The 14167-nt window shown below is 42.4% G+C and overlaps 1 protein-coding gene across 1 annotated transcript in view; it reads right to left on the bottom strand.

Moving 5' to 3' along the window:
* Positions 1-14167, bottom strand: part of LOC137433836 (CUGBP Elav-like family member 4) — a 577562-nt gene that overhangs the window by 225955 nt on the left and 337440 nt on the right. Inside the window, 1 exon segment of the mRNA XM_078785224.1 lies at positions 4359-4410. Coding sequence (XP_078641350.1) covers positions 4359-4410 — 52 coding nt within the window.

Here is a 14167-nt window from a genome sequence, read left to right as displayed (position 1 = left end):
GGCAATTGGGCAGGGAAGGAGGGCAAGGGGCAGGGAAGGTGGGCAAGTGGGGAAAGGAGGGCAAGGAGGGCAGGGAAGGGGGGAAAGGGGGCAGGGAATGTGGGCAAAGAGGGCAAGGAAGGTGGGCAGGGAAGGTGGGCAAAGGGGCAGAGAAGGTAGGCACTGGGGCAGGGAAGGGGGGAAAGGGGGCAGGGAAGGTGGACAAGAGGGGAAAGGAAGGGGGAAATGGGGGCATGGAAGGGAGGGGCAGGGAAGGTGGGCATGGAAGGTGGGCAAAGGGGCAGAGAAGGTAGGCAATGGGGAAGGAAAGGTGGGCAAGGGGGCAGGGAAGGAGAGCAAGGGAGCAGGGAAGGTGGGCAATGGGGGCATGGAAGGGGGGCAAAGGGGCAAGGAAGGTAGGCAATAGGGCAGGGAAAGGGGGCAAGGGGCAGGGAAGGTGGGCAAGAGGGGAAAGGAAGGTAGGCAAGGGGGCAGGGAAGGGGGGCAATGGGGCAGGGAAGGTGGGCGAGGGGGGCAAGGAAGGTGGGCAGGGAAGGTGGGCAAAGGGGCAGAGAAGGTAGGCAATGGGGCAGGGAAGGTGGACAAGAGGGGAAAGGAAGGGGGCAATGGGGGCATGGAAGGGAGGGGCAGGGAAGGTAGGCAAGGGGGCAGGGAAGGTGGGCAAGGGGGAAAGGGAAGGTGGGAAAGGGGCAGGGAAGGGGGGCAAGGGGGCAGGGAATGGGGGCAAGGGGCAGGGAAGGGGGCAGGGAAGGGGCAGTGAAGGTAGGCAAGGGGGCAAGGAAGGAGGGCAAGGCGGGCAGGGGAGAAATGCGGCGCCACGCGAGTTTAACATACAAAAAAGTTCAGGAGGCGATTTACAATTTACATACCCACAAGGACGTGTTTAATAAGGTCCTTATAGCTCTATCTCATATCCATTTGCATATGCTAATCGAATTCGGCAATTATCAAATCGGGAAAGATTGATCGGAGGATTAAACACATGTTTTTGTGACATTTTGCATGCATACATTTACCGAGCAAGTTAATCCGCACTGATTAGGTCCTATTTGCATATGCTGATGAGCCCCATTAAATGAAGTTTTGTCGAATGGCCGACTAACAGTGCACGGACGACTTGAGGTCAGGGTCAAGAGAAAGGTTCTTGAGAAGCAGGTGCAATGATGGCGTGTGGAGCCGAGCATCTGTTCCGGATTCGTGCTCCGGGCGAGCGATCCCACCACTGCTGCTCGCACATGAATTATTCATTTAATGCCATTAATTTGAGTATGAATACACATGAGCCGACATACGTGGCGCCGCTTAATGTGCGACGAGGTGCAAGAACATTGTGATCAAGTGCAATGAATGAATGAGAGATATCTGTCCAAATTGGAGTCGAGGACGAGGACGAGGACGAGGCCCACGGAAGGGGAAAAGCACGTTCGGAGCACTTTGATTCGCAGAAATCAATGAAATAAAACATATAAATAATACGAATCAAATAGACTTTCGTTGCCGCTTCAATCACAAGTTATCGCAACGCAAGTCTGGGACCAAATCATTCCCACTCTTCCCTGCCGCGAGTGTGTCAGAGAAAACTGTCAGGGACGACGACTACTATTACCACTACCACTGCTACTACTACCACTAGTACTACCACTACTACTACCACTGCTATTACTATTACCACTACCACTGCTACTACTACTACCACTACTACTGCCACTGCTATTACTACTACCACTACTACTACCACTGCTATTACTACTACCACTACTACTACTACTACCACTACTACTACCACTGCTATTACTACTACCACTACTACTACCACTGCTATTACTACTACCACTACTACTACCACTGCTATTACTACTACCACTACTACTACCACTGCTATTACTACTACCACTACTACTACCACTGCTATTACTACTACCACTACTACTACCACTGCTATTACTACTACCACTACTACTACCACTGCTATTACTACTACCACTACTACTACCACTGCTATTACTACTACCACTACTACTACCACTGCTATTACTACTACCACTACTACTACCACTGCTATTACTACTAACACTACCACTGCTATTACTACTACCACTACTACTACCCCTGCTATTACTACTACTACTGTTAATACTACTACCACTACTACTACCACTACTATTACTACTACCACAACCACTACCACTGCTATTACTACTACCACTACTACTACCACTGCTATTACTACTACCACTGTTATTACTACTACCACTACCACTGCTACTACTACTACCACTACTACTACCACTGCTATTACTACTACCACTACGACTACCACTGCTATTACTACTACGACTACTACTACCACTGCTATTACTACTACCACTGTTACTACTACCACTGCTACTACCACTGCTATTACCACTACCTCTGCTATTACAACTACCACTGCTATTACCACTGCTATTACTACTACCACTGCTATTACTACTACCACTACTACTACCACTGCTATTACTATTACCACTGCGATTACAACTACCACTGATATTACAAGTACCACTGCTATTACTACTACCACAACTACCACTACTACTACCACTGCTGTTAATACTACCACTGCTATTACAACTACCACTGTTATTACAACTACCACTGCTATTACCACTTCCACTACTACTACCACTGCTATTACAATTACCACTGCTGTTACTACTACCACTGCTATTACTACTACTACTACTACTACTACTACTACTACTACTACTAAGACTACGACTACGACTACGACTACTACTACTGCTGCCACCACTGTTACTGCCACTAGTATAGTACTACGACTACAGTACGACTACTACACGAACCTCGGGAGTCCTTTCCTCGGAAATCAAACCATGTTATCGCAGGCAACTGAAAACTTATTTAATGACGTAACAGTTATTTATCGGACCCGTGTACACATCACCACACGCCGAGGGGAATACACGTGATGTACTGACAGGTTTTTTTTTTTTTTTCTTGGAAGTGATGTGCAGAATAATTAGAAGGTAAAAAGAGGATGAGCGATGTAAAATATCATGAACCAAGGTTACCACGGTTACATGAGGATAAATGGAGGTCAGTAGGTCGTCTTAAATGCAGGTTAATTTAATACTTGATCATAAAGATCAGACGTTGTGGGACCTTCACTGGACTGGACTCGTTCGGGCGGGATTCGAAAATCCGGCCCGGCAAGCCCATTGGGCGAGAGCGGCAGCCGCGTGACGTCATTGCCGACGTCAGTGACAGGACGCCATAAAACCAAGGCCCTAATGCTGTACGTTCACTTTTCAGCCGTCATCGTGTGTGTTCCGTCATCCATGTCGTGGTCAGTTAATGAATCAACAATGAGAACAGCAAGACGTCCTCGTCGTTCGCCATTACCACGCTCAGGAAATGCTTAACGATGGGTCGCACCATGCCTGCATAGGCCCAGCCCGTAGAAATAACACGTTGCGTCGGCTGCCGGGAGGTGAAATGGCAATCTACTAATAGAAAGAAGGTGGGATTAATTGGGGCCGTTACTTCATTAACGGCCCCAATTAATCCCATCTTCTTTCTGGGTCAGCCAAGGGGGAGGTTTGGGCCCAGACTTTCAAGACTAGGCCTGTTAGGCCTGCCATTCGACAAGAGGACATTTGGGCAGGAAGTCCATTTGTTCATGATGCAGGCAAAAACTCGACTACTCGTAAAAAGACACGGTGGCATATTTAAGTTCCACTCGGAGCAACCAAAGCTAGGAGATGGGACACCCGGCTTAATGCTAGTCCGAGGGGCGACATACTTTGTAAAGCAACGCCCTATTAGTCAGGTTCACTATGTTTTTTTGTTCAAATTTTTTGGAGATTAGCAAAACTATACATTTTTGGAATATTCAGGGCATGAGGAATCCAAAAATTAATGTTTACATTTGCGTAGACACCTTTGCGAAAATGACACTCAGGACAGTGATGAAGATCTGTAAAAGCATATTCCTGAACGGTATAGACCTCGTAGATCCTGTGTATAGGACTTATAGTTCAATCTGATACTACCTATAACTTCCTGTAACAACCTATAACTTCAAAGGACTTGCAATATCATGTATTATGTAATACAGTTATATCACAAATATAAAGACAATGGTTTTCAATTACCTTTGTTTGTTGCTTTTCTATAATCCTGAGCACTATTTTGAGGCCTTTATTGGATTCCTTGACCCAGAAAACATAGGATTAGCATATTTAATTAAGTTTCTAGGTTGACTAGAAGCCGAGATCGCGCAAAATATGTATTTTATGGCGGCCATTTTGAAAACCCAAAATGGCGGCCATGCAGGTGTCTGTGCAAATGCCAACATTGATTTTCGGATTCTCCATGGTCTGAATATTCCAAAAATGTACAGGTTTGCTGATCCCAAAATTGTGAACGAAATTCTATTTGTTAACATAGTGAACCTGACGATATCTACGATGCACCAATCAGACGGCTTATACTCTAATCTGGAAGTATCTTACTATAATTCACCAGTCTGTCTGCATGTCTGTCTGTCTGTTCCCAGGTACCGCAAAAACGGCTGAAGCGATCGCAACGATATTTTGGGTGGGTAATCCTGGGACCCCTTGGAGTAAAATAGGCTATGTTGTTTTTCCAATATTTCCAATTTTCCAGTTTTTCCAAACACGATGCAATAATATTTACCGATATGAACAGTGATGCGGCTTTTGTTGAAATTTTACAAATACTGTTTAGATTTTGATGATTTGCGTGTGATATGATTTAACGGATGTTTATATAAATCGTTATAAAGAAAAAAAGCCTTCAATTTCTGATATTTTGCCTTTTCATTTGGGCCTCCCAATTGAAGCCCCGCCCATAGGGCGGGTACCGTTGCTAGTTGTGAAAATTAATGAGAGGGTAAAACATTATTTTATACTGTATATGATAAGATTTTTTTTCCCCCATTTACAGACCGGTTGGATATGGGCTGGCAGGTACACTCCAGTCAATGCTGTCTACCCTGGGTTCGAATCCCAGTGTTACAAGGGTAGAACGAGTCAATGTGTGTGCCCTCCCTAGGTGATGGACCTTACAGATCCTGTACGGTGTCCTTCGCAAAGCGTAGCCGAGCTATCGTCGGAACCAGGGACAAAATTCCAAAATTCCTGTCTTGACTACTTAGTCAAATGTCAGTGCCTGGCCAGTCGGTTCGTGAAAGACTTTGGCCAAAAATTAATCGTGGCCAACCCCACAAGAACGTGGAAATAATTGATGCTGTTAAAAAATGAAGAAGAAGAAGACTGACTGGGTAGCTCAGGGGTGGCATACTTGCATTTAAGTTGACTACTTTGGATTTGATTCTCGATTGGAATATAATCTGACGACAAAAACGTAGGCGACTGTGTGTCTGAACCTAAGTCCAATTCCAACTTCCGGCCGACCAGTGGTCCTGGACCATTCACACACAAAGGATACCAAGGAAGTCACCTGAATCCTTTCACAACCAACGCGGCCTCCTTCTGGCGAGGTGCTCCCTGGTAACCCATCGGTGAGCGTATCTGTCATTATCCGGTCAGATAATATAACAGGAAGTAGAAATATCAGGCCCGTGTATAGTACTGCACTAACATCCAAGCTGACCTATCCAAAATGGCCGCCGAGGCTGTCCAAGTCAACAGCAAAGCGTTTATACATGCAGACGAGCATCGAGTGTCCAGACAAGCTTGTTTCCTGGAATTATGTCACGAGTCCATGACTCACTTTTCTTCACCTGTTACCTCTCGCTGTAATCTCAAGAGTTCATCATGCTCTCACGAGCTTTTAATGAGTCGAAGAGAAGGCAATTTCTATTGTGCAGATAACATCGTGACACAAAAGGAGACGCCATTGTTATTAATGATGTGTATCACCAACACATACATGGAGGTAATATCAAGGCACTTCCGCCATGCCACACCTTCACGACCAATAAAACATGGCCAAATTTGGGAACGTGACGACATTTCCGGAAGTAAAATCTATTATAGAAATAGTCAACCCAATTATTCTGGTAGGGCTGGTCTGCCAGCTGTTTTTGTGTGCAAGATTGTTTTTTAGTGTGTGTACAAGATCGAGGCTCGTGTAAGAGCTAACATCAATCACACAAAAACAAACCGTCACAAAAAACATATGATCAAGCGAGCGGGAGACAAGATGGGGGAGAGAGGGGGAAGGACACAAACACAACATTTGAGAGCAGGGACATCGAGAGAAATGTGGGAGGGGGATGGCTTGGGGGGAGGAGGCATGGGAAGGGGAGGGGGTGGGAGAGGTAAAAACAAATGGACACAACTAGGACCTCCAGGAAAGAAGTCGGTATTTCTAAAAAGTGGATCTGGGGTGAATTAACAGGGGTAGAAAAGATCAAGGTTTTGGATGGGGGAGGATAAGAGATGGTGGTGAACAGCTGTTTTAAAGACCTGGAGGGTGGAGTGGGGTTGAAGAGAGCGAGTGAGGTTGTTCCAGAGGCGGGAGAAAAGGGGAATGAAAGAGTGAAGGTGAGCAGAGAGTCTTGATTTTAGCAATTTCACCAGACAAATGCAAGAGAACTTATATTTTCTCCGCTACTTAAGATGGACGGAGGTTATGTATTCACCCCTGTTTGTTTGTCTGTCGGTTTATCTGTGAGCATGATATTTCAAAAAGTTGAGGACGGATTCAGACGAAACTTGGTGGACACGTTGGCTGTGTGACAAAGATGAATTGATTCGATTTTGATGATTCGATTCGGTTCTTCACCGAAATCTAATCAATTCGTCCTTGTCACACACCCAACCTGTCCACCGAGTTTCGTCTGAATCCGTCCATAACATTTTGAGATATCCTGTCCACACACACACACACACACAAACAAGAAAGACGTCATGCAGATACTTGCGAAATCCCTACAACAAATTTGACCTGAAAATAATTGGTGGTTGAATTCAGTGAACTGATATGCAAATCCTCTTCAAATTTCAAATCAATCAGATGAAGTTGATAATTTTAGAAATTTCACCGAAGTTGTTGACCTTTGGCCTATGTTGACCTTTTCGCCAATGCTTCCCTAAAAAATAACTGGTAGTGGAATTAAATGACCAAATATGCAAATCCTGTTCAAATGTCAAGTCAATCGGATGAAAATTGAGGATTTTAGAAATTCGAGGAAGTTGTTGACCTTTGGCCTATGTTGACCTTTTGACTTCAAAATCAATAGGCTTCTTCCTTATGAGCAGCGCTACCATTTGGTGCAGTTTCGTGAAGATCACTTTAAATTTTTGACATATAAGGCGATTGAAGGACAGAAAGACAGACAAACAAGATGGAATCACAGACCAGACCAACCAATAAACTTGCGAATCTTCGATTTTGCAAGTAACAGACATAAGACAAATTAGTAACAGACATAACCTCACCACATACAAGGCTTTCATCCGCAGCTCAATGGAATACTGTTCTCCCCTCTGGGCAGGTGCTCCGACCTCACACCTAGCTCGGCTTCACGCTGTTGAAACCAAAGCTTTCAGAATCATTGGAATCTCCTGCAATGAAGCTGACTCCGAGGGCCTTTCACTCACTCACAGCAGGCAGGTTGGTGGTCTTTCTGTCTTCTACCGACTCCTCTCCGGCCTTGCTCCCCCAGCTCTCTCTGTGCTCTGTACCCCAAATATTCCTACAGGTCGCACAAGATCTGCCAGTAACCCTCTTATGGTTAAACTGCCAAAATCAAGACTCTCTGCTCACCTTCACTCTTTCATTCCTCTTTTGTCCCGCCTCTGGAACAAACTCCCTCACTCTCTTCAATCCCACTCCTCCCTCCAGGGCTTCAAAACAGCTGTTCACCGCCATCTCGTCTTCCCCCATCCAAAACCTTGATCTTTTCTACCCACGTTAATTCACCCCAGATCCACTTTTTTGAAATTCCGACTTCTTTCCTGGAAGTCCTAGCAATGTCCATGTGTTTTATACCTCCCCTCCCCCTTCCCTTGCCTCCTCCCCCAAGCCCTCTCCCTCCCACAGATCTCCCGATGTCCCTGTTCTCTGCTGTTGCACTTGTGTGCTTCCCTCTCTCTCTCCCCATCTTGTCTCCCGCTCCCTTTATCATATGTTTTATGTTTTATGTTTCAGTTTGTGTTTTTGTGATCAATGTTAGCTCTTACACGAGCCTCGATCTTGTATACAAAAACAAATAAACAAACAACAACAAAAAACACACAGACAGACAGGGGTGAAAACATAACCTTCATCCACCTTCGGCGGTGGAGATAACGAGTTGCCATTACCAAACGATGTATAAGATGGTAGAATTTTTTTAATGTCCCCCTATACCTCCTACATCCTCCATTCGTCATGTACATTCCCTTTCCCTCGCTTCGCCTTTCTCCCCACTGAGCTCCTTTTGCATTTCTCTTCCCTCACATTAACGCAGAGTTAACGAAGCACAGGAAAAGTCCATTTGGCTCATCTCACCTTTGCTAAGTCCCCTCGCAGCACACTTGATACAGAGCAATGATCTCTCACCTGTGTGGCAAGTGATGTTAGTGGTGGGCAGACAGGTAGAAGGAACGAGATGTGAAGGTACTCGGCACGTCATTCATACCCGACCGAGGCACACACAGCACAGAACTCCAACTCACAGCTCGAATGAAAACTCCCAACGACCTTGCCAACGATCACTCATAACGTGTGCTAAGTGAACACCTCCTTTCATGAACAGATTGTTCCCACTTAAAAGTCGACATAAAGCTGCAGGGTCAAGTCGCATTTCCCCTTTTGTTTGCCTATTGTCTAATTCCCCTTTTGTGACCACAGATTTCTATGCAATTAAGATGCATCTACGTTCAAAAATGTCCTTGGCAGCATCCTGGGGCCAAGGCCTCAATTGTGCCAAAAAGGGAAAAACAATGCGTCTTTATAATCGAACGGAAATCCCAGATGGCCAAGGTCAATTGAACAATAGGCAAAAACGATGGGAAACACAACTTCACTCTGAAGGTTAATGTCCACCGAAACAGATTTATTCCACGAGATTTATTCTGCGGCGTGATAACATGAAGCCGTATAATATGATGAACATTTCAACACGAATATGACAATTAAAACTCAGGTAGCTCTGATCGAGACACCATTATGCCTGACTGCATTGAGCGTACGCAAAGTGGTCAACTTCTGCTGCTTGCATGCAAATTAACATGTTGCATGAATTTGCCTTTAATGTCTCATTTTGGAGTCTCAACACGAAACTAAGAGAACCCTTTATTCACAGCTTCCCTAGACCCTCTATGCAGTGTTAGGCCCTTGATGCTGTACCTTCTCCTTCAGGCCAAGCACAAGATGTCGCGCAAGGTGGTCTGATCCAGTATTTCGTGCAAACTAGGTGTACCTACCCATTGCTTAACTGACGGGTTTCATAATATAAAGACATCGTGTTGTATTTCACAAACATATTGCATGTCTATATGTGAATTTCAATGAGGATGTAAAATGAGGTGAGACACGATGGGATCGGCAGGAAAGGTCACGTTATTATCCTCTGTGGGGTATATAGATTATAGTAGAACGAGGACCAAAAACGATACATAGTATGATATCTCAAAAAATTGTCGACGGATTCGGAGGGAACTTGGTGGATGAGTTGGGTAGGTGACAAGAACAAGCCGATTCGATTTTGGATGACCTGATCCAGATCGAGCCCAACAGGGGGATACAAAACGTAAACTGTTCAGCCTGGCGGAGGTATGCGCTCTTCCGCACAGTGGGAGACAGGTTTTTGCAATTATTTGTGTGTGCGTGTGTCTGTCCGTGCCATAATTGGTTCCCGAATTATCAAACAGAGTGACCACTATATTCGTCATGGGTGTGTGTCTGTCTGTGTGTCTGTGTGTCTGTGTGTCTGTCCGCAGCATAACTACCCGATGATATCATGCGATCTTGATGAAACTTGGGTGGGAGGTTGATATCATGATCTAGTTGTGTCCTGCCGAGAGTGGGCGTATTGCACCCTTTGTGGGCGGAGCCACGCCCGAAAAAGATGTCTTTTTAGGGGGTAATCGAGTTCAAGCTACATCTTCTCCGAGGGAGTTAGTGGAATCTGACAGGGGTTTCGATATTTGGTTAGGCCAATGTCACGTGTCTAGCCCCACGGAGCTCGATTTTTCATTTTCGCCCCAAGGTCAAGGTCACAATGTCACTAAATTTAGAAAAGTCGATTTTTGATGGTTTTATTACATTGTTCGCTGCCGGATAGGGTGAAATGTCTGTCGTACATGATCTTATATTATCACATACATCAGGACATACAAGTTCTCCAACAGATTTCAGAATCTTCGACCGTTGACCTTTGAAGGTCACAAAGGTCAAAGTTTCAAAGTTGTCGGAATCGAACCGAATTTTCGGTATTGTGTAGCTAACTAACCTCATAACTGATTATACATTATTTTCTATCTCATTTCAAGGTCAGTAACCTTCGTTTTGACATTTCCAGGCCAGCACCACACACAATTACGTACAGCTGGCTCTTAAAGGCCTGTGCACGCAGCGCATTGGGGCCCTTTGTAAATAGGCATGTACACCGCATGTCGGGGGCCGACACCTGCCACGTGGGCCTCCGACCCCCCAGTCCGGGCCTGTTTCGGTTATAGTCCGTCCTTTGTCATTGAATACCGCTCGCTCGTGAACCATCGTCGTCTCCCGACTTTTTTTTTTTTTTTACCATTTGAGCATTTGTCATCAATTTTTCAACAAACCTGTATTATGACAGTATGGAGAAGCCAAATTAATAATTTGGTCAAAAGGTCAAAGGTCAGCATCACATAAAATCATCAATTGTCATGCAATTGACTTGAAATTTTAAGAATTTGCATATTGGGTCACTGAATTGGTTCACCAATCAAAAGCTAGAAGCGGATTGTTTTTTTTGATCAAAAGGTCAAAGGTCAAGTTGCATGAAATCGTCAATTTTTATCTGATTTATTTGAAACTTCAACAGGGTTTGCATATTGGGTCACTGAAGCATATTGCCTTTGAGGTCAAAAGATAAAGATAGCCTAAAATTGTCAATTTTGTGCCAAAAGGTTATTAGAAGTGGCCAGATAAAAAGTTATTAGAAGCAGCCTGATAAAAAGTTATTAGAAGCGGCCTTATAAAAACACCACGACAAGCTTTCTTAACATGGATATACACCTTAACATGGATTTCGCCCAAGGAGGAAAACCACCTTGGGGAGGGGAGCAAATGAAGGTGTTATAACCTCCAGCATGTGACCGTTAGTCCTCCTGTCAAGTTTGGTTGATATTGGATAAGTAATGACTAAATGTATTGCGGTCAAAAATACAGACAGACAGACACCAAATTGTGTATTTTAGCACGATGTTGTTGTAGTTGTTACCTCCGGCAGCGAAGGTGGATGGAGGTTATTTTTTCACCCTTGTCTGTTTGGCTGTGAGCAAGATATCTGAAAAAGTTGTGGATGGATTCGGCCGAAAGTTGGTGGACAGGTTGGTTTTGTGACAAGGATGAATTGATTAGATTTTGATTCGGGTCCGGATCCAGATCCGGCCTATCAGTGGGATACAAAACGTAAACTGTAAATCTGTAAAAAAGAAAAAAGAAAAAAACAAGAAAATAAATTATTACCCGAGGTACCATTTTTATTATTCTATGACAAAAGGAACCCTTTAGAATGAAGTGTGGTACATGGATGGACAGACAATTCTCCTTATAGTAACAAAAGATGGTCTGTTCTGTCGTTTTTAATTCCCAGCAATTTGAAGATGATCCACCTGCTAGAAGCAGATTGTTTTTGCTAGAAGCGGGATGATTCACCATATTTATGTACGTGATAAATAGATAACCTTATTTCTATTTCCACCATATTTGTGTACGTAATAAATAGATAAGCTTATTTCCTCAGAAATGAAAGAGACTTCACTCTGGTGATCTGGATGACAAAAAGTGTGAAACATGACATTCAAGACTCCATAGAAAGCATCCCCGGCAAACCTTCGGAGTATTTTCTGCAATCAGAAACTTGCTTAAAACGATTGCTGGCGTTAGGATGAACAACCTATGGTTAATCCAACAGTCAAGACTTGTCTCGGATAGACCATATCGCCAAGCTGACCTCCAAAGTTTGATGCTTCAGCCTTATCCATCATGTCAAGTCTTTCCTCAACACTCAGCTGTTTTGTATGCTGTGTTATGGATTAGGTCTTACCTCTGTTGCCCAGAAACATGGCATTTTATCTTGCACTTTGGTGCTGTGAAATCGTAGACCGTGCACATCATCTGTTTCTTTCACCATGAAGGGGAGACCTTGGTGAACCCGCTTGGTACTTGAAGCAGGTTGGTGGCGTCCTCCCTTTATTCAACCTTTTTCCAGCTTTCTTCCACCTGCCTTTTAAAAAACCTGTGTATCACAAACACTGCCATTTCTCATGAGGGTGTAGGCTAACCCCCTCAACCCCTGTCTTCTGAAGTTTAAATTGTCTTGTCTATCTCCACTTACTCTTCCCTCTGTTCTCACACCTGCAGAACACTTCAAAACCGAATCTAGTGCTGTTCGTCATCAAGAAGACACTCTACTTTCCTTGCTTTCAAAGTGATAATCCATTGATCCTTCATGTTCCACCCCACCGCCCCCACCCCATTTTCCCACTCGTTCCTCTTATGTTTTCTTTCAAGTTTTGTTACTCTTCATGTCTATTTGAGTATATATAATTCAATGGATGTCATTGTCTCCTGACATCTCAATCCCCTTCATCCAAATGGCAGGAGTATCATATGGACCATCTATTTATTATGCAGACAGCAGGAAAATGGAAGGGGTAGGGTAAATTGAGAAAATACATATTTGAGGGAGAAAAGGAAGGAGAATAAGGGATGACAGGAAACAGAAGAGGGTCAAAACTTCCACCATACTTGTGTATGTACTAAATAGATAACCTCATTTCTATTTCCACCATATTTGTGTACATAATAAATAGCTAACCTTATTTTTACTTCCATAATATTACTGCATGTAATAAATAGATAACCTTATTTCAATTTCCACTTTATTTGTGTATGTAATAAATAGATAACCTTATTTCTATTTCCACCATATTTGTTAACGTAATAAATAGATAACCTTATTTCAATTTCCATCATATTTGTGTATGTAATAAATAGATAACATTTATATTTCCATCATATTTGTGTACATAATAAATAGATAACCTTATTTCTATATCCATTATATTTGTGTATGTAATAAATAGAAAACCTTATTTCTATATCCATTATATTTGTGTATGTAATAAATAGAAAACCTTATTTCTATTTCCATCATATTTGTTTATCTAATAAATAGATAATCTTATTTCTATTTCCATCATATTTGTGTATGTAATAAATAGATAACCTTATTTATATTTCCATCATATTTGTGTACGTAATAAATAGATAACCTTATTTCTATATCCATTATATTTGTGTATGTAATAAATAGAAAACCTTATTTCTATATCCATTATATTTGTGTATGTAATAAATAGAAAACCGTATTTCTATTTCCATCATATTTGTTTATCTAATAAATAGATAATCTTATTTCTATTTCCATCATATTTGTGTATGTAATAAATAGATAACCTTATTTATATTTCCATCATATTTGTGTACGTAATAAATAGATAACCTTATTTCTATATCCATTATATTTGTGTATGTAATAAATAGAAAACCTTATTTCTATTTCCATCATATTTGTTTATCTAATAAATAGATACCCTTATTTCTATTTCCACCATATTTGTGTATGTAATAAATAGATAACCATATTTCTATATCCATTATATTTGTGTATGTAATAAATAGAAAACCTTATTTCTATTTCCATCATATTTGTTTATCTAATAAATAGATAATCTTATTTCTATTTCCATCATATTTGTGTACGTAATAAATAGATAACCTTATTTATATTTCTATCATATATGTGTATGTAATAAATAGATAACCTTATTTATATTTCCATCATATTTGTGTACGTAATAAATAGATAACCTTATTTATATTTCCATCATATTTGTGTACGTAATAAATACTCAGCCTGTCATCCTTCCGAGGTTGGCAAATTGAGTACCAGTTTACTGGTAATTCCCTGTGTGTC

This window comes from Myxine glutinosa, chromosome 10 (assembly GCF_964187855.1).
Source record: "Myxine glutinosa chromosome 10, kmMyxGlut1.1, whole genome shotgun sequence".
NCBI lineage: Eukaryota > Metazoa > Chordata > Myxini > Myxiniformes > Myxinidae > Myxine > Myxine glutinosa.
Note: the sequence above shows the minus strand (reverse complement) of the source record. Positions and strands in the feature narration are given on the sequence as shown.